We start from the raw sequence: 27809 nt of genomic DNA, 5'->3' as shown, positions 1-27809 counted from the left end.
AGTGGACTTGTAGGCTCTAAAGTTTTACATTGTTTTATTTTTGAATGCAGGTTTTTTTGTACATAATTCTACATTTGTAAGTCCAACTTCCATGATAAAGAGAGTGCACTACAGTACTTATATTAGGTAAACTGAAAATACAATTTCTTTTGTTTTTTACAATGCAAATACTTGTAATAAAAAATAAATATAAAGTGAGCACTGTCCACTTTGTATTCTGTGTTGTAATTTCAATCAATATATTTGAAAATATAGAAAACATGCAAAAATATTTAAATAAATGGTATTCTATTATTGTTTAACTGCACAATTAATCACGATGAATTTTTTTAATTTTTTAATTAATGAAGCCCTACAAATATTAATTAAAAACCAATTATAATTTTGTATTTTTACTTGAGTGAAGTTATCGTAGTAAACTCTTGTCCTATGGGTTCCAAAAGTGGCCAGTGGTATATAATACTTAAAGCTGAGTCCTGGACATTTTCATCAATCCAAGGAGCAACAGTTTATATCTCAAATAGAATTGTCCTTTTTAACAGCTAATATTTATGATACCTTGAAATATAGCGTCATAGACATGTAGGGCTCGAAAGGGCCTAGATATGTTGCTAATATCTGTGATTTTTAATGAGCTGCAGCTACTGTAGTGTGGTTGATACTTAAGCTGTTCTGTTTTACCACATGGCATTAATGTTGGCTAGGATGAGATTATGTTTTGTTTGTGAATTGTATTGAAATGCATGATGAAGAGGCTGGGTTTTAGTGAAATTTTTGATTAATGATTTTAATTTTGTTTTGATTAATCAATTATAACTTCCCCCCCCATGGTATTTGGCCTTTTGGCCACATTGTGGTATTATATTTTAAAGTTTTGAGACTCCTTTTGGCAAAATGTTTTTTTTCTCCATAACTGATATAACCTAATGAATGTTAATTTCTCCCCTTACTAATTTTATCCCTTGCCAATAATAGATACAGAACTCTGACATTTTTGGTATACGTTTTTTGGCCACCCTTAGAATTTTAATATAATTAAACTTGTTACTGTCAGCAAAAATTTGCTTTAATACTTAAAAAATTTGAAAAAGCATGTGAGGCACTGTGAAGCTTGGCAACTATGGACAATAATGTCTCCTGAAAAATTTATTGTACATGTGGAGAAATACACTTTGAATAACTCGTGTGAAATTGTGACTCAACTGAAGTCATTGGTAAAACTCCCATTGACTTCAATGAGGCCAAGATTTTACCTGGATTCTCTAAGCCATATCACTGCTGGAGATGATGAGTGGGATAGAAAGGATACTTGAATCTATTTCCTTAAAAGTGTCTGGGTCACCTGACTGGCCTAACTGAAAGGTACCAGCCCTGTCATTGATGCTTTTGTCTCCCTTTGTACTTTCTCACCCCCTCTTGGTTTTCTTGTAGTCTTTCCTCCCCCTAGTTCAAAATATTCAAGCAGTATTTTGCACAAAAATGAGATTACTTGTCAAAGGCACAGAATAAATGGTGTATTTTCAGTCTTCAGTGTATTGGAGACAGCAGTACAGAGAGATGCTTACAATCCCACCAGTGAGTTAATTTATAAACAGTTAAAACTGCTAACCTTCTGGCTTGCCTTATTCCAAGAGACATGCAGAGCAATGGTGCAAAGGAGGGAGGGCTTTCATGTGATTATTATACATGTTGCAAACTGGTACAACCTATCTTCACTGCAAAGGGGCACAGTCAGCTATAAAATTAAGGTTTGAAGAGCAATACATGGACCTGTTTTTAATAATTCTATAGTCTAATGCTTACGACTAGAGCTAGTCAAATATTTTCTGATGGAACAGTTTACCATCAGAAAATGCTGATTTGACTAAATCTGTGTTTTGTCAGAATTTTTGAAACATTTTGGTTTTATAAATTTGAAATGTTGCACTTGGATTTCATCATTTTGATTAGTATATTATATTTACAATTTATAATGTAAAAGCCAAAACATTTTGACCTTATCAAAATGAAGTATTATATGTAAAAATCAGATATTTGACTTTTCATCCCAATTCAGGGTGAAACTAAATTTTGAAATCTTGGAATTTCCCTCAACTCTAACTTAACTTTGGGCTGAGATACTGCATTCAATGCATTAACTCATCACACAGAAGAAACTTAATAAAATCTCATTTCTCTGAAGTCTATATGATGCTTTAAGTAATCAAAAACCAAATATGTCTAGAAAGGAACATGGAGGTAAATCTAAGAGTGCTATGTTAAAAACACACAACAGAATTTACATGCAAACAAATCACAGATCAGGTAGTAATTGATGGTCCACTGTATCTGTGGGAAAATGTTGACTAATGAGAAATGGCCACACTTCAAGTTTTAAGTATTAGAAATCCACCCATAGTTGTTCCAGGTGGGCTACGTTTCACTATAGAGCCCTGCAGCAGTTCAAACCACACTCTCTCCCCCTTCTTCAGCTCTGCCATAGCGAAAGTGGTTTCAGAGCTTCCAATTGTCTCCTGACTACTTGACAGAGTCAGTCTGTGTCCACGGCCAATAACCAGCTGCCCCAGTGCAGGTCCTGCACTAAACTTCACATTGATAACAAACATGTAGACACCATTTTGAGGTGCTCTGAAGTAGCCCTGTTCAGGGAAATAGCTGTTACCATAATTAAGGTATGTTTCATTAAACTTCAGTGCTTTTACTTCATCCCATTCTTCGCAGAATCCAACGTAGAATGCCACTGATGAATCTAGAACAACACAGGGAGAGGAACAGTTTTTTAACTACAGTAACTCTTTCTGCACTTGCTTCCCACAGGTAGGTAGTGGAATAAAGCTTGTAATTATGATTGGCACATATTTATTTGTGTTAACTTATCTTATTAAATGAAAATACTTGAAATAAGATTGTGCTCACAATGGGAATCAAAATGGGTCAATAGTAATATATCCATATTTGCTTCCTTTGGGTCTTAGGAATCATCTCTGTTTGATTTAATGAGGCGCCATGTTCATAGTGAGTAGGGCACTGGACTAGTGGGTCACAAGATCTAGGTTATATTCTTGGCTCTGCTGTGTGACTTTGGGCAAGTTACTTTACCTCTCTGCACCTCTGCTTCCCCTCCTACTCTTTTTGTCTCTGTTTCAACTGTGTGCTCATTGTGTGTCTATACATTGGCCCAAGGGCCGCATCACTGACACACACCCCTGGCTGCCCATGGCCCTGCCCCCACTCCACCCCTTTCATGAGTCCCTGCCCCCATTCCAATCCCTTCCCCGAACCATGTCCCCGCAGCCCCTGGGGGAGGAGGGACGCAGGGCTCCGTGCGCTGCTTGCCACTCCTCCAGGTACCTCCCCCGAAGCTCCCATTGGCCACGGTTCGCTGTTCTCAGCCAATGGGAGCTGTGGGGGGCAGTGCTTGGAACCAGGGCAACACACACAGCCCTCTGCTTCACACACACACACACACACACACACACCCAGCCGCAGGGACGTGATTCCAGCCACGTCAGGGAACATCGCAGGGCTCGAGGGGGATAATCCACTGTAGTTTGCCCACCCCTGGCCTGGAGGTAGGCCAGGGAGGTGCGGGCCGCTTGGCAGGCCACAGGAAATAGCCCCATGGACCATGTGTTTGAGACCCCTGTTTTAAATCCTTTACTGGAAAAGATTATCAAATTAAAGCAAGGAGTTTGTATTACCTTTGTATAGGGCAGTGGCGAGACCATTTCTGGAATACAGTCTCCAGTTCTGGTGTCCACACTTTAAAAAGGATGTTTTAAAAAATTGAAAAATATTCAGAAAAGACACAAGAATAATCTGAGGTCTGGAAAACGTGCTTTACGGTAAAAGACTTCAGAAGCACAATCTATGTAGTCTATCAAAAAGGTTTAAAAAATGATTTGAAGGTGGTCTGAGTACATAAACAGGGAGAAGACTTCTGATAGTGATCTTTACTGTAGCAGATAAAGGAATAACAAGATTAAATGGATGGAAGCTGAATTCAGACTGGAAATAAGGTACAGTAACTCCTCACTTAAAGTCATCCCGGTTAACGTTAAGTTGCTGATCAATTAGGGAACATGCTTGTTTAGTTGTGCAATGCTCCCTTCTAACGTCTGCCGCCTGCTTTGTCTATTGCTTGCAGAAAGAGCAGCCCGTTGCATCTAGCTGGTGGGGGCTTGGAACCAGGGTACACCGGCAGCCTCCCTATCAGCTTCCCACTCCCCCAAGTTCCCTGTGCTGCAGCCACCCAACAGCTTAGCAATTGCAGCTGTCCTCCTCCCCCCTCCCCCCACTGCCATGTGCTGCTTCTGCCCTCTGCCTTGGAACTGCTCCCCAAGACTCCCGCTTGCTGTGCGGGAGCGGGGAGGGAAGGAAGAGGGGGGCTAATGTCAGGGTGTCCCCCTCCTCCCTGCTCCTCCACCCTTCTTGCCCCATCTTCCATACAGTAGACACACCAGGGCTCAGGACAGAGGGAGCTTGCAGCAGCTGGTATCAGCAAGCTGATCTAATTAACAAGGCAGTGTACTTAAAGGGAGGAAATGCTCATCTCTCTCTCACACACATACCCCCTCCCTCCATTCCTGCTGCCTTGCAGAGTGAGAGAGTTAACCCTTGAGGGCTCAGCCAATTGTTAGTTCATTATTTAGCAGTAAGGGAAATATCCCACCGTCTGACTCCTCCACCTCAACCAAGCTTCACAATCATCATCACTGTGTGCCAGTAAATTGTTTGTTTAAAACGTTGTGTGTGTGTGTGTGTGTGTGTGTGTGTGTGTGTGTGTGTGTGTGTGTGTGTGTGTGTGTGTGTGTGTGTGTGTGTGTGTGAGAGAGAGAGAGAGAGAGAGAGAGAGAGAGAGAGTCTTTTGTCTGGTGAAAAAAATTTCCCTGGAACCTAACCTCCTCATTTACATTAATTCTTATGGGAAAATTGGATTCGCTTAACATCATTTTGCTTAAAGGCACATTTTTCAGGAACATAACTACAGTGTTAAGTGAGGAGTTACTGTACACATTTTTAACAGTGAGGGCAATTAAACAGAATAATTAACCTAGGGATGTGACGGACTCTCCATCCAGATTTGGATGTCTTTATAAAGGATATACTCTAGCTCAATCAAAAGTTACTGGGCTTGATTCATGAACTACTGGGTGAAATTCTATGGTCTATGCTATGCAAAAGGTTAGACTAAATTATCAGAAATGGTTCCTTCTGAGCTCAGTCTATGAATCTATAAAGAAATTCTTCTTACCGGCAGAGGGCACTGCAGTAAAGCATGATAGAAAGGAACCTACAGAATCAGTGCCAAAAGCAGTCAGTAAACAACACATTTTAAGTGATGAGAATCTTAGGTCCCATTCAGAGCTTGTTTACTTGGGGAGAAACAGGTAAGTTTTGGTGAATCAGCTAAAGGTATTAAGTTAAAACACATGAAGTACAGCATATTAAACCCCTGTATGGATGCTCTCACTTAAGAGTAAAGTGGCTTTAATTCACTGTAAATAATCTTTGAAGGATTAAGTTATAGCAAACTAAAGCCTCTTTACTTTAGTTGATTCACCTTAACTTTCCTGAGTGTCCTATGTATGCAAGTCTGAAGTCGTTATTCAGGAAAGCAAGAGATCTTTCACTGAGATGACGTTACAGAACAGGCTTTTAATTCCTTATTGAGTTGCTCCCATTCTTGACATTAAAAAAAAAGAAGTACAAACATGCTTGATGAGTCATTTAAGGTTCTCAGTGGAAAAGTAAACAGGCTTCCATTAAACGATTCTTCCTGCTGCACATCAAAACCTGTTCTCAGTTACATATCTTATTCTGAGGAACACATTGCATGAGTGTGAGCAAGGTAAATAATGCAGCTGAAATGTAACAACAGAAGTGTAACTAGGGTCAAAAATGGAACAGTGCAGGTAAAAGACAGCTATCATTGTTGCAGTGTAGCTGTAGCCATGTCAGTCCCAGGATATTAGAGAAACAAGGTGGGTGAGGTCATATCTTCTATTTTATTTAATATCTTTTATCTATCATTTGTATCAGTTTTATTTTAATTTAGATCTTAATGTCAATTTGCATTACATTACAATTTGGGATGTAGCAGAGCATTCAGTTTGCTGAAGTCCTGGCATTTGAAAAAGAAATGTGCATTTAAGTACTTGCACAGATAGTTAGCTGCACATATTTTATTTAAACAATAGTATAATAAAGTGTTACCTGAATTTTGCTCTCATTGGGAAAGTGATTAAATCAATAACCGTGGAAATTATGAGGCTGACTGCACCAAGGTACAGCACCAATGTGAGTTAAATAAGAAAAGTGCTGTGTCTCCTGTTCAGTCCTGCTGGTGAACATTAAGTTCACCTGAAATTACTGATCCATGTAACCTCTTTGCTTATTCAATCTAACTGCAGTTTTACAACATTCTTAACTGGGCTGGCCTGAAAGTCTGGCTGGTGCTGTGACCAAGGCAATTTCATATCTTGAGCTGGGATCATCACACATGCAACACTCTACAACTCTGGCAGGTAGGATTAGTATGTGCCATTCTTGCAGTGCCCCAGATGAGCTGGCTGTGGGGATACATGGTTAACAATCATGATGAAGCAGGTTTGTAGTAAAGAGGAATTGGTAAGCCATGATGAAGTGCTAGGTAGAAACCTGTGTATGAATCTCTAACATGGACAAGTAATATGCTTCCTTTGGACCCAAGCTTTCCCACTTTGCTCACTCAAGTTACCCAATTAAGTTAACATGCCTGTTCCTGTTAGCAAAGTGAATAGGATTTGGCCCTTTTTGTTCCTCCCAGACTCAAATAACGATGGAGACTGAGCCAGTGCTTGGAGACCCAGCAGCCTCATCCTGACTCAGAACAAAAAAACATTTAAGTCATCACCAGCAATTGCAAGCAAAACATGGAACTTTTAATGTTAAGGGCCAGTTACCCAGCTGTTGTAAATCTGTAACTCCACTGACTCCAATAGAGCTGTGCCACTTTATACCAGCCAGGGAGCCAAATGCAATATCAAATCTTTGATTGCATTGAGACACCGACCAGCTCTCACATTATATATACACCTCTACCCTGATATAATGCTACCCAATATAACACGAATTTGGATATAATGCGGTAAAACAGTGCTCCGGGGGGGCAGGGCTGCGCACTCCGGCGGATCAAAGCAAGTTCGATATAACACGGTTTCACCTATAACACAGTAAGATTTTTTTGGCTCTCAAGGACAACGTTATATTGATGTAGAGGTGTACCATACACCCGAAGCATACTGTGAGGCTCAGAAACAAGCTACAGGATTGGGAGCGGGGGGAGAACCTACCTTTTTCCAAAAGCTCAGCCTCTATTTTATTTCTTCCATTTATAGTTTGCATGTGTTCTCTGTTCTCATCAGTCTGTTTTTTGTCTCTCCTTTTTTGCTTCTCATGACCTTTTTGCTGCCTTCTCATCTTTTTGGTCATCATTGACTGAATCTTTGTAATGTCCAGACTTATGTTTGAGGCAACTAATTCTTCACTACTTCCAAACAGTTTTTGAAAAATCTGTAGATGGTCCTCAAAACTCTGTTTGATGGTTACTAAATCTGTCCTCAGAATCTCCACTGAAATGCTGAGTGGTTCCACTAGATTTATAACAGTATGATTACAGCAATTATTATTATCATCCCTCCATGACTGATGCCTCTTGACATCCATACTTAGATGTTTGATCTCTTTTTTTAGAGTCATGATATCATTATATGCTGGATTATCCACGATGTCATCCCTGGAAGCCTCATGGTTAGGCTCCATATGTTCTACATTGCTGTGTGGGCTCCTGACTTCCTCCTGAGTGTTTTTTGTTTGCTTTTTATGTTCGGGATGTTTAGGGACATTCTGAGCATCATGGTTACTCTCACGACCCATCTCCAGGAAATTAAATCTCTTTGTAAGGGATTCTAAAGTCACATTTTGCTCTTTGAGTTTATCTGAGGTGTGTCTGAGAGCTTCTTGCAGTTGAGCTACTGATGATATTAAGGTGTTAGGGTTTTCTTCAGACAAGACCTCCATAATTTCTGCTCCCAACAAGGCCTCTAATGCTGTTTCATGCCGCATTGCATCTTCCAAAAGAGAATTGAAAGAGCTATTGAGATACTTGATGTGGCCATGAATTTCCTCATCTTTCTTCTTCAGGAACCCAATATCTTCTGACAAAATGTTAATCTGTGACTTAAGATGAGACATGCTGTCCATGAGTTGTCTGCTTTGCTCTTGTTGATAACCAAGAGACTGGTGGATAGAATTAAAAGCCGTGGACAGCTCTTCAATTTCACTCCTCAAGAGATCCTTGGAAGACGTCTCTAGGTGTTGCACTTCCTTTAAGTTTAGCTGGGTATTCTCTAGGGAATGGGTGATATTCTTTTGATGATCTTCTAGTATGTCAATGTCAGAAGATATTTGCTCACAATTGCACTCTCTCATGTACTTCAATAGATCCCAGTGGCTTTCTTGAAGATTTGAGAGGGTATAGTTGAGCTCCAATATCTGCCTTTCCAGAGCTTCTTTGTTCTCTTCTATAATAAGTGATTTCTCCATTAAGGCTACTCTAAACTCCTCTGATTCGTGCTTTGACTTGGCTTTTAAGTCCTTAACCCATTTGTCTAAAACAGTAATATCCTCAAAGGTCGCATCTGACTCCATGTACAGTTTTTTAAGTTGCTTTGCATGCCCTATCATGGTCTCATTGAGTTGCCTGATGGATAGCCAGATAGCTTCATCTTTGTTGCCATGGTATAAAGAGAGTTCTGTTAAGTTTCTGTTCAAAGTCTCAAGTTCATCTTCAAGGTTTTCTTGCTCTTGTTTTATGTCTGTCATGCTACTGTTCAAAGCTAATAAATGGGACTGCTGTATCTTATGATACTTCTTGAGCTTCATATCAGTATCTGCCTTGATCGTGGTGAGATTGTGGTGAATGGTAGTCTGCTGCATGTGTAGATGATTGCCTATTTCCCTTTTCAGCTGCTCCACTCTCATTGCGTTTTCTTGAACTTTCGATTCAAACTTAGTTCCTAGCTCCTGGAAGTCCTTCTTGGGCACGGTGCTTTCTTGGAATTTCTCTATGCTTTTTTTGTTGACCTCCACATCCTTGGACAAGTTTCTTACCATGCTGGAGAGGCTCTGTAAGCTTTTATTGAAGTTTGCCCACATGGGGTAAAAATGTTCCTTCAGGAAACTCTCCACATGAGGAAACAGCATTTGCTGAAGGAGCCTTTCAGGCAGTTCTGTAACACACAATGAAATTGTACAACACAAAATCTAAGAAAAATGTTCCTATAAAACTAAAGGGGATAATTTAAATGATGTTTTGGGAAAATAAACCATTCCAGGCTTGCGCTAGATTTGGACAAGTCCTTCCAGGTTACTGGCTAAGTATTTTTCAGTGGCAACTGGCATAATATCCCCCAAAAATCTAAACTTTCCTTTAAAAGAGAATTAAGCTTCTAATACTTATGGTTAAGGCTGCGAGTCTGTCACAGAGATCTTTGATTCTGTGACTTTCTGGGACCTCCATGACTTCTGCACTGGCTAGTGTGGCTGACTGGTGAGCAGTGAGCAGCTCAGACAGCCCCTGGGCCAGCTGCACTGACCACTGCAGGGGCAATCTTGGGCCACCATGCCCCCTCAGCAGCAGCCTTTGGGTGTGGGAGGGGGCTCAGGGCTGGGGCAGGAGGTTAGGGCGTGGGATGGGGTGAAGGCTCTGGGTGGCGCTTACGTCAGGGGGACTCCTTGGAAGTGGCAACATGTCCCACTTGTGGCGGGGGCAGTGTGTGGAGCCCCCTGGCTGTGCCTCCACTTAGGAGCCGAGGAACATGTCACAACACTTCCAGGGAACGGCATGGAGCTGGGTTGGGAACCTGCTAGCCATACCAATCCCGCCCCCCAGTACCAGCAAGGGTCCCTGACCACCCTCCCCCCAGAGCACTCAAGGCACCCCTGGGCCTCCTGCTGCCCCAGAGCACCCTAGTTTTAGTTAGGGGTATATAGTACAAATACATGGACAGGTCACAGACCATGAATTTTACTAAAAATACCCGTGACTAAAACATAGCCTTACTATGGTCAGAAAAATAATCTTCCAATTTAAACTGAGCATAAGTCAATACGGTGTTGTCTTTGAGCCTGCAGCCCCTTTGAAACAATAACTCTGAGAGGTGTGAAATGCCCCTGTTCATCTAAGAAGCATGTTAACTCTGAATTTATTATGATAATTTCTCAACTGGCCATTTTAGCAACACCCCCCCAAGTTAATTTGTGTATCCCACAATCCCATAATGCCTTCCCCTCTGATACCTACCGTGCAACTGTGTCAAATATAAAATTATTCAACACACTGAAATCTGAAAATTTAGAGACAGCATAAACTAAAATGACTTTAATAACAAACACAAGGAATACTCAAACTTAAATATTACACTGGGCCTGGGCAGCACCTGCAAAGTAACCTATAACAGCATGTGATATCTTCACTGTACTTGATGGTAACCAACTCAAACACTGATCCTTTTTCATTAAGGAACCAGATTCTAAGAACCCATGGCTCACTAGTAGGTATGTATGGAGTACAGACTGGTTTGGAGAATTCAGACACTCACTCTTATATAACTTCCACCAGTCTGGAATTCAGTATAATGTGTACACAACAACTGTGCAAAAATTTATACAGTAAAGGGAGGAAGGTGAAGGGCGCAACAGGAAAAGAAATTAACTAGTAAAAGTAAGGAGCTGCTTTCTCTTACACATTGAATTGCTTTTCCCGATACCCCTTCTTCAGCCATTTTGGCATGTAAATTACACTAAGTTATGCCAAATAAATTCAAATTAAACTATGCTATGGTTTACACCCACTTTACATCCCAATCTGTCACGGTAATTTGGCTCAGAGACTTCCAGCATATCTGGATTTGGCCCACTCTAAGCATGTCTATTTTTTAATCAGAGGTGTGATTGCAGCATATGTAGCTATACCTTAGTGACCTTTGATCTAGCTAGCACAAGTACCAATAACAATGAAACTGTGGCAGCCCAGACAAACCTGGCCGCGACATTGGGTCTGTATTCAAGCATCTAGCCCGTGCCACCAAATCTTCACTGCTATAGTTTGAGAGAGTTCAATCAAAGCTAATACATGTAGGTTTCCACATGCTGCAATCGTATCTCTACAGTTTAGATATACCATAAAAATTGAAGTAAAGCTCTACAGAATATACCAGGTTCTAGTTCTAGATTTTCTTTCTGGTATATATGAATCTACAATGCCAGCTTGAACACTGATGTGTCTGTGCCAATCCTCTCACCAGATTTACTATGGTTCAGTTTTGACGTCATCGTAGTAATGTTGTTTTCAAGTAGTTTCTGTAAATCTCCGGCTGACTGATGAATATCATTCTGAAGATCTTCCAGAAGCGTCTTGTGATTCTGAATGGCTTTCATAATTTCTTCTGCCTGCAGTGATGTCAACACTAATTGCAAAATGAAAGAAAGTGGTCAGCCACACAATATCCAGCAATCAACAGTGTGAAAGGTGCACCCCAACCTGGTGCAGGCTCTGTACTAAATCCTGTATTTCTTACTCGCTGAGTAAAGATTTAATTCATCCTTGAGTCTTCCAGTGACTCTATATACAAAAGGTTTTGGGGGGACATGACATTATAAGCTCACGTAAATATGTAATCCCAGTTATTTCAATGGGAGTATTATGACGACAGCTTTCCGCCACATCATGAGCATCTCTTGCAGAATGAGAGCTTTCAAGTCAGTTGGCTAAGGTTACAGCTACACTGCAACTGGAAAGTGTGATTCCCAGTGATATATGCGATCAAACTAGCACACTAAAATAACAGTTTGGTCACAGCTTCACAGGCAGCAGCTCAATCTAGTTGCCCATGCTGTCACAGCCATGCTGCTCTTTTAACATACTAGTTCAGGCAGGGCTAGCGCATGTATGTCTATCCAAGCTGGGAATCACACCACCTAACTGCAGTGCCAGATGTACCTTAAGCGAAGTTGGTCTACCTACAATCACACATCATTGGCTTGTAGAGCTGGTTGGGAATTTTTTGACAAAACAGTTTTTCATTGGGAATGTTTCTCAGGTCCGAGATAGAATTTCTGGTCAAAGCTGGAGATGAGTGGAGGATAAGAAAGCAGAAGTGCCACTAGCCCAGGGATTTGAACCTGGATCTTCCACATCCCAGCTTAGAACCCTAACCATCAGCCTACTGGCTATTCAAGGGTATGGTTGTGGAGGTTTGTTTGTTTGTTTTTTTCTCCCCCAAAAAATATCAAAAGGTCTTTGTTTCATCCCAATGCAGAACAGGAACTTCTTTAAAATCTTGAAAATTTTCATGGGATGGGAGAAAATATTTCCAATCCAGCTCTATTTGCCTTCACCTACATTAAAAATTGTTTATACTCTCAACTCTCTCTGAAGCAGGGATTTATGCAAGCTGAGCTCGGTGTCTGAGAGAGGATAACGTCTTCCAAGGTTGTAACATTGCCCTAAAGCCAGCTGTTAGGAGATATTTAATAGCACTTAAAAACTGCACCATTTCCCAGAGGCACAGGGACCCAGTACATTTTGTCAGACTGACAGGACAGAGTGCCGAGGTATGGCTCTAACGCATTAAGTCCATAGTAATTCCATCAGAACCTTGATGGGGGTCTATTTTATTAATGACTCTAAAATACCATTTTGAGTGGGTTGCTTTTCTGATAAGTATTCTGAGCGATAGGTTTCCACTTCTTGACAGTGGTAGAATTCACCTTGGAGGACGAGCAATTTCATGCTGAAATCTCCAAAACAGTGACAGAATTAACACTTTGTATTAGTTGGTATTCTCGCCTTGTTCAGAGCCCGTTTGATATAAAGTTGTAGAGTGGTTACTTTAATTTCCCTGGGTATTCTTGTATTACAAGTCAGTCTAGGGCAGCCAAAGACCAAAAAGACAGTTAGTACTTCAGGACAGGTAGGTATTTGTATAGCGTCAAAGTCCTTGGGAGCTGCCAGGTGTTCAGTACATTTTAAAAAATCAGGATACTTATTTAGGTGCCTACCTATTGGCAAAGGAGTCTAACGAGGAACCCAATTTTGAAAATCTGGGTCACTTTGTCGCAAGCTTGGCAGAATCCTGTGTCAAACTTAGAGGCTCACATAAAGAGATTCCTTACACCAAAGGGTCAGGGAGCATCTTATACAGTAACTCCTCACATAAAGTCGTCCCACTTAACGTTGTTTTGTTGTTACGTTGCTGATCAATTAGAGAACATGCTCGTTTAAAGTTGCGCAGTGCTCCATTATAATGTTGTTGGCAGCCGCTTGCTTTGTCCACTGCTTGCAGAAAGAGCAGCCTATTGGAGCTAGTGGTGGGTCTTGGAACCAGGGTGGACCGGCACCCCCCCATCTGCTCCCCGCTCCCCTAAGTTCCCTGTGTTATCAATTGCCAGCAGTTCAGCGGTCCCTCCCCCCGCTGCCATGTGTTGCTCCTCCCCTCTGCTTTGGAGCTGCTCCCGGGAGCCTCCTGCTTGCTGTGTGGGGATAGGGGGAGAAGGGCGCTAATGTGAGGGTGTCCCTCCTCCCCCCTGCTCCTGCCCCCCACTTAGCCCATCTCCATAGAGCAGAAGGGCTCAGAACGGAGGGAGCCTGCTGGCAGCAACTGCTGTCTCAGCTTGCTGATCTACTTAAAAGGGCAGTGTACTTAAGAGTGGGGTCAGCGTACTTAAAGGAGCTATACACATCTCTCACTCACACACACAGTGTGTGTCTCTGTCTCTCTCTGCCATGCTGTTTCCCCTCCCTCCATTCGTGCAGCCTTGTAGAGTGTGAGACTACATTAACAACAATGAGGCATTCCCTGGGAAATATCCCACCCTCTTCTACCTTCTGACTCCACTACCTCAACCAAGCTTCACAATCATCTTTGCTATGTACAGTATTACATTTAATTGTTTAAAACTTATACCGTGTGTGTGTATATATGTCTTTTGTCTAGTGAAAAAAATTTCCCTGGAACCCAACCCCCCCATTTACATTAATTCTTATGCGGAAATTGGATTCGCTTAACATAGTTTTGCTTAAAAGTAGCATTTTTCAGGACCATAACTACAACTTTAAGCGAGGAGTTACTGTACTGAACAAATGATCTCTTTTTCCATGATCATTTGTAGAAATGTTATACAAGGTTAACACAAACAAGATATATACACTTAAAGACTTCTCACCAACTGAAGGGGAAAGGCCTTCCCAAAGCAAGCAAATTCACTATGTAGACAGCTATTGTCCACATGTATACAGCAGCTGAAAAGTCCTTCCTCTCATTGTATACATCTGTTTTTATGAGGTTAAAGAGATGAATTGAAGCAGTGAGTTAAGTTCAAGAACATACTTTTGCTTGAGAACTCTTCTCCATCTTCCAGTCCTTCTGTATGATTAGTGGGCACTGGAACAAAATTGGGATCTGCAATTGAGATTTGATAAATTGCATATTAATGGCACAGTCTGCTTTCCCCTCTTTTGTGAATTGTTTCACACAAGTCAACTACTCAAAACAGAAGGGATCTCTCTTCATTTTATAGAGGCTGATCTTCAGCTAGTGTAAATTATGACAGCACTATTAAAGGCAATGAAACTGTCAATTTACATGTTAAGGACCTCCAACTTGTTTTCTGTGTTAATTAAATTTCACCTCTACCATGAAGCATTCCAGATATTAAACCATTCTGTCTACCCACTTGCCCAGTTACTGCACTCATTATTGCAATATCACACATCACTCTGTATTGCTTTTTAATGGCTTGTACATTTCAGACCAGTCCGACCACACCCATATAAGTAAGGACTCCAAGGTCAGACCTTTGATTACAAGTTCCTCAGGGCAGTGAACCTTTTCCTGGACTGGAACAGTTACCTATTTTACAGTGCCACATGCTTATAGCATTTCTTAAATAATAATAAAACTTCAGTGGATCTTCTATTCATGCTGGTTTATTGACCTTGAAGAAATGAGCTAGGAAGGACGGTACACTGCTAACATTTAGTTTAAAAGCTTAGGTTGAAAACTGGACCTGCCTTATACATTTTAACAGTTTGGGAGGGAATGTCTGTGTGTTCTATGTATATTTAAAATTTTTAAATGCCTACAAATTACTAGTATTTTTGTGGCTTCCACCAAAATCTCTGAAAATTCCTTTCTATGACTCTATAGTTAACTAAAAATCCCTGCACATTGTTGCTATCAGCCATAATACTGTTGTGCAAATGGGAAATTAAAGGGAGAGTAGCCGTGTTTAATCTCTTCTCTGTAACGCTCATTTACCAAACAAAATGCACTACATTTGATGGTATTTCTTCTAAGAGCATAAACTAAAGAATGTCCGGTAGTCTTATATGTTTCAAAATATGCAGTGCTTTACAGATCTGCCTTCCAAAAAAAAAAAAAAAAAAGCCAACTCCACAAAGGGAAAAAGAGAAACTCCCTTTTAAATTATAGAACACATAGATGAGTGCGATAAGGATTCACCTTTCTTAACTTGTTCTCACTGCAGCCTCCTTAATTACAAAGAGAAATTGTCTAATAATAATGTTGTAGTTTGGGTTTCTTGCTCCTCTTCTGAGCATGATCAATAAGCAGTTTTGTATGCAGTGTTGTTGTAGCCATGTTGGTCCCAGGATATTAGAGAGACAAGGTGGGTGAGGTAATATTACCTAACCCACCATGCATTACTATATCAACCAGGCAGCTGCCAGTTTCCTCTATTCCATGGAGGGCATCGAGTATAGGGTCCACTAACCTTGTTTGGAATTGAATACATCATGATCTCTCTAGTAACTGATCTGCTGCTCTAAACTGTCCTAGTCACCAGCCTTCACTTGGAATTTAGTCCTGGCAGAGTAGACTTCTCCCTCAGTTGAGCCCACAGCAATGTGGCAAACAGACCTTTCATCATGTGTGTTGAGCATGACAGCAGGCTTCTAGATGACTGTTTGCAGCCATTACAGCTACTAATAATGTCAAAGTAGCAGCAGATTCAGGGAATAGAAGTCCCAAGAAGATGAGCCATGTTGGTGACCTCACATCATAGCCCTGCTCTACACTAGGGTTGTGGGGTCGATCTAAGTTATGCAACTTCAGCTACATGAATAACGTAACTGAAGTTGACGTACTTAGATCGACTTACCGTGGTGTCTTCACCATAGTGAGTTGACTGCTGCCACTCCACCGTCGACTCTGCCTGCGGCGCTGGGGTACAGCAGTCCATGGGAGAGCGCTCGGTGATTGATTTATCGCATCTAGACTAAATGCGATAAATCCATCCCCCCTGGATCGATTGTTGCCCACCAATCCAGCAAGTAGTATAAACATACTCTTAGACACAAGAACAGATGAGTAACAGTCTTTAAAAAAATACAGAAATCTAAAATGGAATGAAAGCCATAAGAGAAGGTCTAATGCAGAAAAAGTCCCGTTGCTCAGCTTAGATCTCTTGTTCCTAATTATTTAAAAAAGATAGTCTCCCTGCCCCTCCCAAACCACTATGATTGGTGTCTAGTCTTAATGCTCACATTCACTTTTGAACTTTCCTTACCACGTTGTTCACAGTTCTCCCCAATATAACCAGGGCAGCATTTCCAGTGCAAAGAGTTTAAAACCTTCTGCCTCACACGATACACTGGCTTCAAAGTTGCCCTATACCTGGAAAATGAAAAACATGAGACTAAGGACCTGATCCTCAATTGGTATAAATCTCCACCAGCTGAGAATCTGGTCCTAATACTGTACTAGATGGCTAGTACAAAAAAATAAATCAAATAACATGCATCTATGCTGCTCAGCAGAGCATTCAGACTGTCCATGTAATGAAAGCTCTCTTTTCCACCTCAGTAAAATGTGATTTGATTTTCATACTTTTTTTAGTAGACTCCTCGCTACATGCCTCTTGCAGAAAAGAAGTATCACTGTGATAGTTATAAAGGAGTCCAGTGTTAGCAACGGAATGTTAGTTTCCATAGTGTCTTGCAAATGTAAAACCAGTCACACTCAGAGGTGCAGGTTACCATTCTTCAATTAGCAGAGCTCCAACAACTTGTTCCACTCTGTACAATAGAACCTCAGAGTTAGGAACACCTCAGGAATGAAGGTTGTTCGTAACTCTCAAATGTTCGTAACTCTGCCAAAACGTTATGGCTGTTCTTTCAAAAGTTTATAACTGAACATTAACTTAATGCAGATTTGAAACTACTCTGCAGAAGAACAATGCTGCTTTCCCTTAATTGTTTTTAGTAGTTTATATTTAACACAGTACTGTACAGTATTTGCTCTCCCCTCCCCCCCCTTTTTTTTTTGTTTCTACTACTACCTGATTGTGTACTTCCGATTACAAATGAGGTGTGTAGTTGACTGGTCAGTTTGTGGTGTTTGTAACTCTGCAGTTCTACTGTAATTGCTTCCACAAGTGTTGGAGTTAGACTAAATTCCAGAAGTGTTGTGGTCTCCTGTTACTGTATGGTGGCCTTAAAGGGACACACAATTGCAGTTTTGTTATTGGTGTATCTATCAGAAACACCACAGATGGGTTATATGTTCAGGTCCAAATTTCACTCAAAATCCAAATGCCAACTGGAATATCTTTTGTGACTTTTAAAAACAAATTATAATAGAACTAGTTTATTTTTAAACAGACTTTCTACTGCAGTTTGCAACATAGTGCTAGTACCAGAGACATTTAAAACTGTCTTGAAACAGGCTATAAACAAAAACAAAATTGGACGGTCTGATTTCATTGTTCAGAGCAATGGACAAATTAATGCATGAATAGGTTACAAATGAGATTTAAAAAAATAGATTTTTTAATAAATTAATGACGGGTAAGAATGCGTGGGTGGATATTAAATGTACTATTTTTAATCAGAAAGTCTCTCTTTCAGCCAGTGTTTTCCAATCACTATCAAATGTACCAGTATTGGTACCTCAAGCTCTTGCCACTGTTCCTTGCACAGACATTATCTTCTCAGGGAATAGTACTCAATGCTATCTTAGGCCTGGTCTACACTACACGTTTATACCGAATTTAGCAGTGTTAAACCGATTTAACCCTGCACCCGTCCACACAACAAGGCCCTTTATATTGATATAAAGGGCTCTTTAAACCGGTTTCTGTACTCCTCCCCGACGAGAGGAGTAGCGCTGAAATCAGTATTGCCATGTCGGATTAGGGTTAGTGTGGCCGCAAATCGACGGTACTGGCCTCTGGGTGGTATCCCACAGTGCACCATTGTGACCGCTCTGGAAAGCAGTCTGAACTTGGATGCACTGGCCAGGTAGACAGGAAAAGTCCTGCGAACTTTTGAATTTCATTTCCTGTTTCCCCAGCGTGGAGCTCTGATCAGCACGAGTGGCAATGCGGTCCCAAATCCAAAAAGAGCTCCAGCATGGATCGTACGGGAGATACTGGATCTGTTCACTGTATGGGGAGACAAATCTGTTCTATCAGAGCTCCGTTACAGAAGACGAAATGCCAAAGCATTTGAAAAAATCTCCAGGCTATGATAGACAGAAGCCACAGCAGGGACTCAGCACAGTGCTGCGTGACAAGCATAATGGAAAGCCAAAGAATCAAATGGACGCTTATGGAGGGAGGGAGGGGGGACTGAGGACTCCAGCTATCCCACAGTCCCCGCAGTCTCTGAAAAGTATTTGCATTCTTGGCTGAGCTCCCAATGCCTGTAGGGTCAAAAACATTGTCCCAGGTGGTTCAGGGTATATCTCGTCAATTTACCACCCCTCCTCCCCTACCCCCCGTGAAAGAAAAGGGGAAAAATCGTTTCTTGCCTTTTTTCAATGTCACCGTATGTCTACTGCATGCTGCGGGTAGACGCGGTGCTACGGCGCTGAACAGCAGCATCCCCTCCCCTTCCTTTCCTGATGGCAGACGGTACAAAATGGTGGAAACCCGTCATCATCCCATGAGTGCTCCTGGCTGGCCTCAGTGAGGTCAGCCGGGGGCGCTGGGTAAAAATAGGAATGACTCCCTGTCATTCCTGGCAGATGGTGCAAAATGCTGGGTAACCGTCCTCATCATAGCAGCTGGAGCCTGAGCTCCATCAGCCCCCCCCCTCCCCCTTTCGTGTCTAAAGAAAAGATTCTATACTCCCTGGACTATCATAGCAGCTGGAGGCTGCCTCCTCCTCATTTTAGCTCGCTAAAAAGTCAGTGTTTCTTATTCTTGCATTCTTTATTACTTCATCACACAAATGGAGGGACACTGCCATGGTAGCCCAGGAGGGGTGTGGGAGGAGGGAAGCAGCGGGTAGGGTTGTTGCAGGGGCACCCCATAGAATGGCATGCAGCTCATCATTCCGTGGGATCTCTGGGGCTCTGACCCACAGTGGCTGTGCTCTCTGGCTCTCTAGTAGACTTGCTCCATATTCTAGGCAGGACTGACTCTATTTTTAGACAAAACATAAAGAAGGGAATGACCTGGGGAGTCATTCCCATTTTTGTCCATGCACCCCCGGCCGACCTCAGCAAGGCCAGCCAGGAGCACCCATGACAGCAGCAGACGGTATAAAATGATTGATAGCCATCATCGCCACTTTCCAATTGCAAACGGTACAAAATGATTGATAAGCGTCATCTCATCGCCAATTTAACAATGGCAGATGGTGCAATGGGGATGGTAACCATCTCTGCTACCTTGCAAAGGCAAATGAATGCTGCTGTGTAGCACTGCAGTACCGCCTCTGTCCGCAGCATCCAGTACACATACGGTGATAGTGACAAAAGGCAAAACAGGCTCCATGGTTGCCATGTTATGACATCTGCCAGGGCAATCCAGGGAAAAAGGGCGCGAATTATTGTCTGCCATTGCTTTCACGGAGGAAGGAATGAGTGACAACATTTACCCAGAATCACCCACAACACTGTTTTTGCATTGGGATCTCAACCCAGAATTCCAATTTCAATTTTCAAGCAAACGCCTTCTTGCTTTCTCCTGTGCAGCCCATGCTTGGGAACACTCCTCGTAAACACTGGCAAAGCAACCTCATTGCCCTCCTTCAAGCCCCTTCTCAGAACTCTCATTTCTGTGACTCGTACAAAAAACTTGACAGTCATGAGGCTTCTGGTGTGCAGAGAATGGCCAATATTGCCTCACTGTTTACTTGAACTCTCTCATCTATCTATACCCGTCTGTTGCCTCTTGGCTGATACTTGGCACAGGCCCATCTCTTTGTTTTGTGTTTGTACAGTGCCTAACACAACATGATCCTGGACCACTACTATAATACAAATAATAATACCACTAAGGATACTTACATGATTTTCTGGCAGTCTGGGGCTCCATTTGAACAAGGCTGCTGTGATTTAATCACATATTTTTCTTTCTTGCAGGCAGCTGTGTACGTGACCAGCTGGGACTTCATGAAGGAACACCAGTTCCTGGGAGGGGAAAGCACAGGGAAGGAACTTAAAATGAAAGATTTCAAAAATCCCTATTAACCGCAGTGCAAGGGAAGTGTGCCATTCAGAGGGGCCTCCTTTTCAAGCTGAATGATGACAAGGGAAAATGAAAATTTCCACAAAGCTTTTCTTTGTATTTAATTTGCTTTGGTCTGGGATGGTAATGTTTATTAGTGTTCAATACAGAGTAGTATTCTCTGAATTTTGGGACATTTTCATGTCCTTGAGCCATATTTGCAACCTTCTCGATTTTGGTTTCAGTTTGCAGGCTCAGAGTTCAAAGTGATTTTATTAAATACAGAGAGTCCAGGACAATTGACTGCATATGGCTCTGTTTTATTTGTAAGTCTTCCTGTATACGTGTGTGCTGGCAAGTGGGTAATGAAGTCTTACAGTGATGTGATCATATCACCTGAAATGGAATCCATCTTTAACCTGGTGCTTTTCCATTGAGAAGGAGGGGATGGGGGGAAGGGAATGACCCAGAGGACAAAGGATTCCCACCTTATGCAAAAGATATGTAAGTGGGTGGAACAGAGTAAAGAAAGAGCCATCATGAGGAATCCTCCTAGCTACCTCCTGAGCTGGAACAAGGGCTGTACCAGGGGAAAGGATTGTGGCCAGACTAGGAAAGCATCCAGTCTGTGAAAGAAATGTATTGAAACATCTTTCAGGGTGAGATATTATCTGTACTCAATTGTATTACTGTATTAGGCTTAGATTTGTATGTTTTATTTTATTTTGCTTGGTAACTCACTTTGTTCTGTCTGCTACTACTTAGAACCACTTAAATCCTACTTTCTGTATTTAATAAAATCACTTTTTACTTATTAATTAACTCAGAGTATGTATTAATACCTGGGGGGCAGGGGGAACAGCTGTGCATCTCTTTCTATTAGTGTTATAGAAGGCAAACAATTTATGAATTTACCCTGTATAAGCGTTCTACAGGGTAAAATGGATTTATTTGGGTTTTAGACCCCATTCGGAGTTGGGCATCTGAGTGTTATAGGCAGGAACACTTCTGTTAGCTGCTTTCAGTTAAGGCTGTAGCTTTGGGGCAAGTAATTCAGACACTGGGTCTGTGTTGGAGCAGATGGGAGTGTCTGGCTCAGCAAGACAGGCTGCTGGGGTCCCGAGCTGGCAGGGAAAGCAGGGGCAGAGGTAGTCTTAGCACATCAGTTGGCAGCTCCCAAGGGGGTTTCTGTGATTCAACCCGTCACACTACGATCCACATTTTTGTTCCTAGATATATACATTTACATTTAGCCATTTTAAAACATATTGTTTGCTTGCACCCAGCTAACCATGCTATCCAGATCACTCTGTTGCAGTGATTTGTCTCCTTCATTATTTACAACTCCTCCAATTTTTTGTATTATCTGCAAACATTATCGGTGATGATTTTTTTCAGATCATTAATAATTTTTTTTAATTAATAAAAACTAGCATAGGGTCAGGAACTGATCCCTTCAGGACCCCTCTAGAAACATACCTTTTTAATGATTCCCCATTTACAATTACTTTCTGAGACCAGCTTTTAATTCATTTAATATGTGCCATGTTAATTTTATATCGTTCTAGTTTTTTAATTAAAATGTCACGCAGTACCAAATCAAATGCCTTACAGAAGTCTAACTATATTACATCAACACTATTACTTTTATCAACCAAACTTGTAATAAAAAAAATCCTGAGTTAGATTGAGAGGATCTATTTTCCATAAGCCCATGTTGATTAGCTTTAATTACATTACCCTCCTTTAATTCTTTATTAATCAAGTTCCATATTAGCTGCTCCTTATCTTGCCCAGGATCGATGTCAGACTGACAGGCCTATAATTACTCACATCAGTCCGTTGACCTTTTTCAAATATTGGCACAACATTAACTTTTTCCCCATCTTCTGGAACTTCCCTGGTGTTCCAATACTTATTGAAAGTCAACAGTAATGGTCCAGCAAGCTCCTCACCCAGCTCTTTTAAAACTTTTGGATGCAAATTATCCAGACCTGCTGATTTTAAAATGTCTGAGTCTAGTAGCTGCGGTTTAACATCCTCCTGAGATACTAGTGGAATGAAAAAGTGTCATATGATATGACTACATTATCTGTCTTTTTCCTATATACAGAATGGAAAAATTTATTGACTATTTCTGCATTAGTACTGATAATTCTACTATTACCAATGCCATTTTTAGGATTCTTTTTGTTCCTAATATACTTGTAAAAAGTTGTTCTTGTTGTCCTTATCTCTTCTGGCTGGAGATTTCTCCTTGTGTCTCTTTGCTTCCCTTATCAATTTTCTATAATTCCTAGCTTCTGATTTATATTTATTACTGTCAACTTCCCCTTTCTTCCATTTGTTATATATTATATTTTTATTTTTTATAGCTGCCTTTACTTCCCATCTAAACTTGGTCAGTTTTTTAACCAATATGGCCTTCTTCCTTGATGATGGGATTGCAGCTTTTAAGGCATCTAGTAAATTGTTTTTAAACAATTCTCAGTTATCACTCACATTTTCAGATTAAATTCTTCCTCCTAGCTGATCTTGCTCATAATTGTTTTCAGCTTTGTGAAATTGGCCCTTTTAGTGCATCGAGTATATATATCACTGGTTTGGACTTTATTCTGTTTGAACTTTATAAATGTCATGATCACTTGTAGCTAAGTTACCATGAATTTTTAGTTCTATGATGAGTTCTTCTTTATATGTCAAGACAAGGTCTAACAGAGAATTCCTGTTTGGATGCAACATTACGCTCATGTGAGTAAGAGTGTATAGGATAGAACCATATAACTGTGGCACTATAGCTTATCTTAAGCCCGGAAAGGTGCTACTGTTCCCTTCATACAATGTGGTGTTTTGATATAAAACTACTTTCCCATAAGAAACCAACTAGTTAACTAAAAACAAAAATAAAATAAAGCCCCGTACAATGCGGTAAATGTCAGATGGGCTGTTTGGAAAGGTCAGGAGACTCTTATGCTCCATTATTTCAATGGAGCTTGCATTAAAAGAGTACATTGTTTGTCTAGGGGATAAGGCTTTGTCTGATAAAGAACAGCAGAACTTTATAGAGTATATTTTTAAATGGGAACACAGGAACTAAAGCTTTGATTAGTGTCATATATGGGAAAAGTTTGCCTCAGAGACTCAACTGCAGAAACAATGGGGAACCATGTTAAGCACTAACGCAAAGACTGACATCACCAGCCAGGAGAGCAGCTTAGCAATTAGTGGGAGGGAAGGAAGCCAGCATAGAAGTGGAAATGCTATGGGGAACACAGCTGAATGAAAAAAGTTTAGACTGCACTGTTAGGAAAGTTCACCAAACCACAGCCTTTGGGTTTGGCAGGGTATGCAGAACATTTTCTGTTCCCTGAATCTGACACTCTTAGAAAGAAATGTGATTGCTTTTGAGACTTCTGCTATCCCTGATACTAAACAAAATTCTTTGTTTCTTGGAAATCAACATATTCTAGTGGCCCCTGGAATTGAGGAATCCTGCAGTGCTCTGAAAGCTGAGTGGAGATTCAGGGTATGGCTAAATAGCAAAGAAAAACTCACAATGGCCAGTGCCAGTTGACTAGGGCTAATGGGGATGGGGCTGCGGGACTGTTTCACAGTATTACCAACCCCAACAGTTCAAAAGCCATAAGACTCAAAAAAAAATCATGAGATTAGTCTAAAAATCACAAGATTTTTATAAAAGCTTAAATCATGATTTTTTTATCCGACCTTCTGATTTTTGATCTCCCCCTGCCTACTCCCGGTGTATGTGTGATTAGCACAGTACTGCCTACACTTGCATATTTATAGAAAGGAAGAGGATTTTGGCTTCTCCTGCAGGAACTCTCACAATAATGCAAAGAGCTCTTATCTTTATGCAATTATGGAGCAGGGCCTGCATTTATTGCCAGTATCTCTTTCCCTCCCAGGCCATGGCAGTCACCTGTTCCCATAGCTGTGAAAGTTTGTGCAGCTCCATGTAGGACATTTTGCACCAATATGAAAAGGTCACTTGTCTCCCCTAAATGATCCTCTGCCACTATTTGGAGGTGGTGGAGGAACAACCACATGAGGAACATCATGCATGGAGCTGCACAAAACTTTACTTACCCCCAAAAGTCAATGAATGCCCCTTTTGTGGCCCAACTATTGCCTCATATCCTGCTGCTCTCCTGCAGGAAGCCCTCAGTCAAGATTGGGGGATGCACAGGAAGATGATGGAACTTTAACTCTACCTTGCTCCTGGTCAGAAACAGCAGCAGTGTTCAGAGCAGGAAGGAAAACCCTGGGGATATGAGGAGATGCGGGTGGAAGCTAAGCAATCTGGGAAGCACTTCTCCAAGCAGCTGACAAGAGAGGCAGTACACAGTCATGGCAGAGGAGGTGTACTGAAGTGGCTCCCCAAAACAATGTGCACTCCAGAGCAGTGGGAAGAGGTGGGTCCTAGGGCTGACAGATTTTTAACTAAAATTAAGCCTCACTCATCTTGATAAAAAATCCTGACATTTGAGTGTTCTATCGCAAGATCATGAATGAGGCTTAATTTTAGTTAAAAATTGCATCTCTCATGATCAATTCATGAGAGTTGGCATGTCTGGTTTTATTGTTGTGTAGGCTTCGGCTGGAGCCCATGCTATAGGACCCTGTGTTGTGGGAGGGAGGACCTAGGACTTGTCTACACTTAAAATGGTGCAGTGGGACAGTTTCACCTCTGTAGCATTTCAGTGAAGATACTACCTATGCCAACAAGAGGGCGTCTCCTATCAGCATAGTTTCTCCACCTCCCTAAGGCCTGGTCTACACTACGCATTTATACCAATTTTAGCAGTGTTAAAGCGATTTAACGCTGCACCCGTCCACACAACGAGGCCCTTTATATCGATTATAAAGGGCTCTTTAAACTGATTTCTGTACTCCTCCCTGATGAGAGGAGTAGGGCTGAAATCGGTTTTACCATATCGGATTAGGGTTAGTGTGGCCACAAATCGATGGTATTGGCCTCCGGGTAGTATCTTACAGTACACCACTGTGACCGCGAACTTGGATGCACTGGCCAGGCAGACAGGAAAAGCCCCGCAAACTTTTGAATTGCATTTCCTGTTTCGCCAGCATGGAGAGCTCACCATTGCAGGTGACCACGCAGAGCTCATCAGCACAGGTAACAATGCAGTCTCCTGAGAATCGAAAAAGAGCACCAATATGGACCGCACGGGAGGTACTGGATCTGATCGCTATATGGGGAGAGGATTCTGTGCTAACAGAACTCCGTTCCAAAAGATGAAATGAAAAAACATTTGAAAAAATTTCCAAGGCTATGCTGGAGAAAGGCCACACCAGGGACTCAGTGCAGTGCAGAGTGAAAGTTAAGGAGCTCAGCCAAGCCTACCAGAAAACCAAAGAAGCAAACAGAAGGTCTGGGGCAGGGCTGAAAACATGCTGCTTCTACGCTGAGCTGCATGCAGTTCGGGGGGGGGGGGTCCGCCACCACTACCCCACCCCGTCCATGGATTCCAAGATGAGGTTGGTAATCTCAGCCATGCCTGAGGATTCTGCGAACAGGGAAGATGAGGAGGAGGAAGAGGAGGACGAGCTTGCAGAGAGCACACAGGACTCTGTTCTCCCCAACAGCCAGGAGCTTTTTCTCACCCAGACGGAATTATCCTCCTAGCCCTCCCAAGCCAGTACCAAACAATGAAGCCATGGAAGCGACCTCAGGTGAGTGTACCTTTGTAAATATAAAACTTGGTTTTAAAGCAAGCGTTTTTTAATGATTGATTTGCCCTGAGAACTTGAGATGCATTCGCGGCCAGTACAGTTACTGGAAAAGTTTGTTAACATGTCTGGAGATGGAGCGGAAATCCTCCAGGGACATCTCCATGAAGCGCTCCTGGAGGTACTCCAAAAGCCTTTGCAGAAGGTTTCTGGGTCGTGCAGCCTTATTCCGTCCACCATGGTAGGACACTTTACCATGCCATGCATGTAGCAAGTAATCTGGTATCATTGCATGACAAAGCCTAGCTGCGTATGGTCCCAGTGATTGCTGGCATTCAAGCAACATCCATTCTTTATCTCGCCGTGTTATCCTCAGGAGAGTGATATCATTCATGGTAACCTGGTTGAAAGTCAGGAATTTAATTAAGGGGACAGAGATGGCCATTCCTACTGGCCTGGTTGACTGTTGCTCAAAAGAAATCCTTCTTTGCAGGTAGCCAAGCGGGAGGGAGGGTGGGGGGGTAATGGCACTGAGCTTTTTCGCGTTTGGCTAGCAGGGATCTTCCCTGCTACCAGCCACGCGGTGGGAGGGGAATGGGGGGTGATTAGCAGTGATCTTCCATGATATCAGCCACGCGGTGGGGGGAGGTGTAAAGCGATCATCCCAGAGAACTGAATGGAGGGGGAGTTTGGTTTCCACTGCTGCACGTTAACAGGAAAGATGCAGCACTCAATGGGCTTTGCTTGGTATTTGGGAAAAGAGAGCGCTGGATATATGAAGTCTGCAGAAGCCGAAAGACAATGGCTTACCATGGCCGCATGGAAGTTGAATTCTGCTGCCCGGACCTGCGTCTGTGAGATTTCTAACACCAGAGCCGCAGGCACTCACTATTAAGATGCAAAATGCAATCTTGTAGTGAAATCACATGTGCTATATAAGGTGAATAGTGTTGTTCACTGTGAAAAACTATAACCATTGTTCTGTAAATGTATCTTTTTAAATGCTTCTCTCCCTTTTTTACCTCCCTCATGCAGCTGCAAATTTTTCAAGCCTCCCTACTCCATCCCGAAGGCTATCTCAGATAAGGCGGAGGAAAAAAAAGACGCGAGATGAAATGTTCTCGGAAATCATGGAAGTAACCCGCAATGAAAGAGCTCATCTGAATGAGTGGAAGGACGTGGTATCAAATTACAGGAAAGATGCCAGTGAACGTGAGGCCAGGAGGGACGAACATGATGAGAGGTGGCTGCAGGAAGATCAGAGGAGGCGTGATGCAACGCTGGGGCTGCTGCGTGATCAAACTGACATCCTCCAACGTCTGGTGGAGCTTCAGGAAGAACAGCAGGGTCACAGAGTGCCACTGCAGCCCCTCTGTAACCACCCTCACCATGTTCCATATCTTCCTCACCCAGATGTGTAAGAACGCGTGGGGGAAGGCTTCGCCCACTCCACCCCCGTGGACAGCCCAACCAAAAGGCTGTCATTTCACTGAAATGTTTATAGGGGCCTTTTCCTTTCCTCCTATCCCCCTCCCAAACCCCATCCGGGATACCTTGTCAGTTCTCTCCATCTTTTTATA

At 42.0% G+C, this 27809-nt stretch overlaps 1 protein-coding gene and 1 long non-coding RNA gene across 3 annotated transcripts in view; one reads left to right on the top strand and one right to left on the bottom strand.

The window, feature by feature from the left end:
* Positions 1 to 278: 278 nt before the first annotated feature.
* The window catches only part of MMRN2 (multimerin 2), a 127790-nt gene continuing 100259 nt past the window's right edge, over positions 279 to 27809 (bottom strand). For both annotated transcript variants that reach the window (XM_050958556.1, XM_050958555.1), the window contains 6 exons: positions 20361 to 20483; positions 16633 to 16739; positions 14433 to 14504; positions 11346 to 11510; positions 7335 to 9272; positions 279 to 2749 (listed from right to left, as the gene is read on the bottom strand). In XM_050958556.1, coding sequence (XP_050814513.1) covers positions 2367 to 2749; positions 7335 to 9272; positions 11346 to 11510; positions 14433 to 14504; positions 16633 to 16739; positions 20361 to 20483 — 2788 coding nt within the window. In that variant the 3' untranslated portion in view covers positions 279 to 2366. The remainder of the gene's footprint in view (positions 2750 to 7334; positions 9273 to 11345; positions 11511 to 14432; positions 14505 to 16632; positions 16740 to 20360; positions 20484 to 27809) is intronic.
* LOC127053614 (uncharacterized) lies at positions 5757 to 20804 on the top strand. The gene is made up of 3 exons (XR_007775089.1): positions 5757 to 5851; positions 6414 to 6527; positions 20436 to 20804. It is a non-coding gene; the product is annotated as an uncharacterized LOC127053614 (long non-coding RNA).

This window comes from Gopherus flavomarginatus, chromosome 6 (genome assembly GCF_025201925.1).
Source record: "Gopherus flavomarginatus isolate rGopFla2 chromosome 6, rGopFla2.mat.asm, whole genome shotgun sequence".
NCBI lineage: Eukaryota > Metazoa > Chordata > Testudines > Testudinidae > Gopherus > Gopherus flavomarginatus.
This window is presented reverse-complemented; position numbering and strand designations above follow the sequence as displayed.